Below are 6,191 nucleotides of genomic sequence, written 5' to 3' on the forward strand. Positions count from 1 at the left end.
CCTTATTTTAAATAAGTTTGAAAACAATTTCTCAAAGTATATAAGGAGATCAGTTGTTTTTTTTTTGCCTTTTCAGTTTGGGCCATCCATATGGAGCCTATTAAATTTCAGAACTTTGATTGTTTATATTTAAAAAGTTACTTTGAATAAAAAAAAAGAAGGGTTGTTTATGCAAAAATAAATTATAAATAATATAGTGAATTATTGTTGTTAATTTTGATAAAAACTATTAAGTAATTTTACATTTTGAAATGTTGTTTTTTACAAATGTATCATGAAATAAATATTCAAAAAAAAGAGAAAATCCCAAATGATTATATTGACACATTTTGTTTTAGTTGAATATTATAGAACATTTTATAGTTAATTATTTTTACTGCTAACATTTACCTTATTGCGCTTAGGTTTTTACATCTATAAATATATTGTAGAATACTTTAATAAAAACAAATTTTTTAAAAGATATTAAAAATCAATTATTAAATAAAAGTTTTAATAAATGTTTAATGCAGTACAAATCTATCTTGAAAACATAATTCACAAATTTTTATGTGCTTAATAAAAAAATCACAGGGTTAAAGCAAGCTTTAATAAACAATTAGTTAATATTACTGCACTCTAAAGCAGTGTTTCCCAAACTTTTCTTCAAATTGTCCCTTTAAAGAGATTCAAAAGGCTATTGCCCCTTCCAACAAGACTACCATTCAAAACACCTAAGAATTTTTTTGCTCTTCATCTGTAACTCTAGTATCTAGTAAAAATTTCAAAATTTTAAATAAACCCACCTTTTGCCCCTTTACTAATTATTGCCCCCAGGGGGCGGTACCGCCCACTTTGAGAAACCCTGCTTTAAAGTTTTCTTTATTATGTAATAGTTAAGCAGCTGAAGTAGTTAGTACTAGCTATAAAAGTTCTAGTTAGTAACAAACTATTTATATACAGACATTATTGATTAACAAGAAATAATGTCAAACAAGAAAATAGAGAGAATAGTGGAGTTTGCAGCTGGCAGATCCAATGTTACCAGCTGTGCATTCAGCAACAAATCAAATGAACTTCTGTCAGTTGGTGGTGATGATGGCTCACTCAACTTCTGGCATGTCAAATCTACGAACTGCATCATGCAATTACCTGCTCTAACCTCACCAGTCACATCAATACAATTTGACAAGTCAGATGACATGATTTGTGTGGGTGCCAGGTAAAAGTTTAACTTTTTTTGAACCCCTATTTAGTACCATTACAAATTTTTTTATAGTAAATTAATTATGAGCATTATTTAAAAAATTAAACTGTTTTTTATACTTCAAACTAAATAATTTAAGGCCATAGGGGGGGTCCAACTTTTTTTTTTTACAAAAATTAACTTTGGCTTTTATATGAAAGCTTTAAATAAAAACTACAAGCCTGTTTTTATAGAATTCAAAAATATCATTTAACATTTGAGATATTTTATTTTTTGTGAAAAGTTTTCAATACAAAAAACGTATGGACCGCAAATTTTTTGGAGTCAATTTTCTCAGAAATTTAAAAATTCATTAAAATCTATCTCCTCTTCATTTTTCAAGCAATCTTCTTAAATTTTAAGGAAATGTTCCTTATATTAAAAGAAAAAAAAAACGTTTCTTTAGAATTTTAATAATGTAAAAAAATAAAAAAATTATCACAAAAATTAAAAAAAAAGTGTACTTTTATCAAAAAAATAGTATTTTTACAAAAAATTTTTTTAATTCCAAAGTAACTTTTTTTTGTTATTGTATAAAGATTAGACTGTGAAAGTTTGAAGAAGATTGCTTGAAAAATGTAGGAGGAGATAGATTTTAAATAAAATAGTCTTTTTTTGCTGTTTCAGTTTTCCCTTTCCATTGGGAACCTATTATGCGGCCCGACTTTGACTAGTCATATCTCAAAAAATAAATTAAATTTTTTAAAACAATAAAAATCATCTTCAAGCTTAGAAAAAACTCTTTAAAATAAGATCAACTTGTAAAAAACATATTTTACCTCCCCTATGGCCTTAATACAATCTCTCAAAACTTTAACTTTTATTTTAACTATTACATTTTTTTACATACTGGAATAGAATTTTTTTAACAATTGGTTTTAGCTTGTATTTAAAACTTTTAATGTTTATGTCTCATGTATTTAATCCAGATCAGGATGCCTGAGAATATACAACCTGCAGACTTCAAAAGTTTTAAAGACACTTGCTGGCCACAAAGCTTCAGTGAACTGCATTGATTTCCATCCTTATGGTGACTTCCTTGCATCTTGCTCAGATGATCACAAAGTCAGAATGTGGGATGTAAGAAGAAAGGGATGCATATATACATACAAGGACCACACTGATCAGGTTATTATTTTTATTTTAAATACTTGGCGCTTTTTGAGGATTTTTGCGTTATTTTTCTTCTTGTTTTCACCCTATTTTTTTAAAGGCTTTTGTCAATGGACGACAGTCTTTTTTTTCCAAAAACTTTTTCATTAGTTTTTAAATAAAGTATTTTATATGGAGTGTAACTACGATTTTATAGAAAAATTAAAAATATTAATATCTGTTTTAAAAATTACATTTGTATTTAGTTTTACAAATTCAGTTCACTTATAAATTCTAATATAATAAAACATACAAAGTTTTATTCTTTTACTGGTAAATTTCAGTACTATATATCAGTAATATAGAAAAATTGTTTGGAGATTTTTTATCCTTAATAAAATTTAGATTGATTGCTTAAAATTATTCAAAAGAAGTTGATCAATAAAAATTTAGTTAAATTTATAAAAACTTTATTTTTTTTGTATTGTTAAGGTTTACTCTTTTGTCACATATTAAGTTTTTCAAAGCTACTTTGGATAATAAGTGATAATTTTTTTTTAGTTTCACTAAACAGTATTCATTTGTAATAGGTCAATGAAGTGCAGTTCAGTCCAGATGGCAAGTGGATCGCCTCAACAAGCGATGACAACACCTGTAAAATATGGGATCTGACAGCAGGCAAGCTCCTGCACGAGCTGAAAGACCACTCTAACTCTGTTAAGTGTCTTCAATTTCACCCCAGAGAGTTCTTGCTAGCAACAGGTGGTATGGACAGAACAGCAAACGTGTATGATGTTGAGCAGTTCAAAATGCTCACTTCAACACCACTGGAGTCAAACTCAATAGTGAAAGTTGCATTTGCTGAGTCTGGCGACCAGCTGTACACAATTTCACAGGACTGCTTCAAAATGTACTCATATGAGCCTCAGAGCGTTCATCTTGACACTGTTCTAGTCAAATGGGGGAGGCCTGTGCATGTGAAAGCTGACAGCAACTACATAACCGCTTGCTCGTTCAACCACAACATAGTATGTGTGAACTCTGTTGATGTGAACTCACTCAACTACACACCTTCACAATCAAACTACCCAGCAACTCCCAGAAATTATCCAAGCACAGCCAGATCGAATGCAAGCGAAAGCAAAAAGACAAGTGAGCTGAACAACGGGGGTCAAACTTACAGGAAGGCTGCATGTAGGGTTCAAAAGTCAAATTCTTATAGCAGGCCAGCACCTGACAACAAGAAAGTCCACATAACAAGAAGTAGCTCACAGAACACCAGGCAGAATTACTCACCACAAATATCTCGCAGCAAAAACCTGCCAAATGATGATATCCAGATATTTGAAGCAAAGAAGACCCTGCCAAGGTCTCCAAACAGAGAAGTTGCTCATGTACCACCAGAAGTTCCAGCTATTAATTTGAAAAATTTACAACCTGGAGAAACCTACCAAGTTCATAACAAAAACCAGCAAAACATCAACAACTTGGCTGATAACTTAAACAAGCTTCAAGTGAACACACCATCTGAAGCCCATTCACCTCAAAAACAACCATTTGAGCAGCCCTGTAGCAGTGAAAGCGCAGTGATAAGACCAACTGTTGAACCACTAGGAGGTTGCTTGAACTGGAACCAAAAGCAGCAAATTGACCAACCACAGCCCTCTGTTTCACAACCACCAGCCAATCAGAGCTCACCATCTCAAGTTGCTAGTGTCAAGCCTCAGCAGCAGGACATAAAGATAGCAACTGTGGTGCCAATGGAGCGGAACAATCCTTGTGAATTGGACATGAACGCGTTCCTTCCCGCCAAAAAACCAATGCTGAACTTGAACCAGCCAAATGATGGGGCTGTCATTCAGGAAATATTGAAGGGAAGCAACACCATGCAGAGAGTTTTGAAGGAAAGGCTCAACAACGTTCAGGTTGTTATTTACTTTCAATATAGTTTGGTTATACTGCAGTGAAAGCATTTGGTACACTTTAATTAATTTTTTTTTTGGTGATAAATATAGGAAAACATCGGACTAATCATATTACTATCTGTTTGAGTATGATATTTATGAAAAATGATTATAATTGAAACTAAAAATACATATATAACAAACTGTTTATGTAGTTTAGTTAACAAAAGTTTCTGTTACAACTAAAATCTAAATTAGTTATAGTGGTGTTAAATACATGTCTAAAACGGGTGCACGACTATTCAAATTCAGACAATTCAAATTCTGACAATTCAAATTCTTAATAAAAGATTTAAACAACTAAAAATAAAAAAGTAATGTGTATTTGACTTAAATAAAAAATGCATATGTAAATCATATTAATATCTACAGGCCATTTTTTTCTTTTTGCAAAACATTAAATATTTTTTGAGATATGGTTTATATAAAGTAAAAAACATAGTTATTTTTAGTAATTTTAAAATATCTTGAAAAGTATTTTAGATTTTGAAAAAAAGAAAAAAAGTGGCTTCAGATATTATTAAGATCTACATATGTACTTTTTATTTTTTCAAATTTATATTACTTATTGAGATATAGTCCTTTTAATTTTTTTTCAAGAATTTGAATTGTCGGAATTTGAGTTGTCCGAATTTGAATAGTCATGTAACCGTCTAAAACTTGCTTTCTATTGTTTAGATGCCTGTAAGTATTTTTCTTAAGTATGCTTGTAAGGTTTCAAATTTGATGCCAGAAATTAATATAACTAAACTGTTTTGTGTAACCAAAAATAAAAATGTATTTTTTTACTCCAACAGGTAGTAAGAGCAATGTGGACAAGTGGAAGCATCACAACAGCCGTCAACACAGCAGTAAAGATGACCGACCAATCATTAATAATAGACCTACTGAACGTCCTCAACATAAAACCATCCCTGTGGAGCCTCGACCTCTGCAACATCATCCTACCAAGCATTAAGGACCTGATAATCAGCAAGTACGAGACATACATCAACGTGGGTTGCGATTCACTGAGGCTGGTGCTGAAAAACTTCTCTCAGGTCATTAAGAGCAACTTGCAGGCTCCCCCTCACAGCGCCATTGACATAAACAGGGAGGAAAGACACAACAAGTGTAGGGAGTGCCACTCTGTTTTACTGCAGATAAAATCGTCGTTAGACAGCAAGCAGCTCATATCTGGAAAGCTCGGAAGCAGATTCAGAGAACTAAAACTGCTTATAAGCAGTGTAGAGTGAACTGTACCAAACTAATTTAGTTATTTAAATTTTGAATGCTCTAGATAATTATTAGGAGTAAGCCTCAAAAAGATGCTTTGCATTTAAAACGTCTGAAAGTATAATAAAGGTTTAGTGGTTTTACGCATTTGAGTAAAGATAAGACTTAAATAAGTACAATATCCATATTATTATAAACTGTTTAGCTGTGTTTCATTTACTGCCTTATATAATAAGAGTGCTGTGCAGATTTATACCAAATACGTTTCGCCTGACCATTTTTAAATTATAAACAAATAATAAATTTTTTAATATTTTGAATAAACTAAGGTAATCCGTTTATGTTAGCCTTTAAATCAAAAAAAAAATAATTTGTTCACAGACTTGCTTTTTTATTTTGATAATTTCACAGAGCTTTAATTTTTTTTGCAATAAAAGTTCCAACATCACTAAATTTCATTATATTTGACTATTTTAATTACTCAAAACTCTGAAAAATGCATGTTTTCTACGTACTAGTCGACTATACACTTTCTGTTATTTCTACATCCTAAAAAAGCTCTTTTAGTATCACTATTGAAACTTTTTGCTGTATTTTGTTTGAATTGTTTCTAGCAAATAACTAGTTTGTAAGCAGTTGCGTCATTTAATGCTGACTAATTTGTAATATGGTGCTATATATCATGTCTTCAGTTT

At 31.0% G+C, this 6,191-nt stretch overlaps 1 protein-coding gene across 1 annotated transcript; it reads left to right on the forward strand.

The window, feature by feature from the left end:
• The first annotated feature begins 948 nt into the window (after nt 1-948).
• On the forward strand, nt 949-6,164 carry LOC145831319 (uncharacterized). Its single transcript, XM_082938528.1, has 4 exons — nt 949-1,201; nt 2,155-2,353; nt 2,908-4,242; nt 5,079-6,164. The coding sequence occupies exons 1-4, from the start codon at nt 966-968 to the stop codon at nt 5,514-5,516; spliced, it is 2,208 nt and encodes a 735-aa protein (XP_082794654.1). The 5' UTR covers nt 949-965; the 3' UTR covers nt 5,517-6,164.
• The last annotated feature ends 27 nt before the right edge of the window (nt 6,165-6,191 follow it).

The sequence above is a fragment of the Thalia democratica genome, chromosome 3 (genome assembly GCF_965202585.1).
Source record: "Thalia democratica chromosome 3, ktThaDemo2.hap1.1, whole genome shotgun sequence".
NCBI lineage: Eukaryota > Metazoa > Chordata > Thaliacea > Salpida > Salpidae > Thalia > Thalia democratica.

Bases quoted from the DNA above. Each gene is read 5' to 3' on its own strand.
- LOC145831319 (XM_082938528.1), top strand. From the start codon at position 966: ATGTCAAACAAGAAAATAGAGAGAATAGTGGAGTTTGCAGCTGGCAGA. The intron at 1,202-2,154 runs GTAAAAGTTTAA...TATTTAATCCAG, and splicing joins ATGATTTGTGTGGGTGCCAG to ATCAGGATGCCTGAGAATAT. The intron at 4,243-5,078 runs GTTGTTATTTAC...TTACTCCAACAG, and splicing joins AAAGGCTCAACAACGTTCAG to GTAGTAAGAGCAATGTGGAC.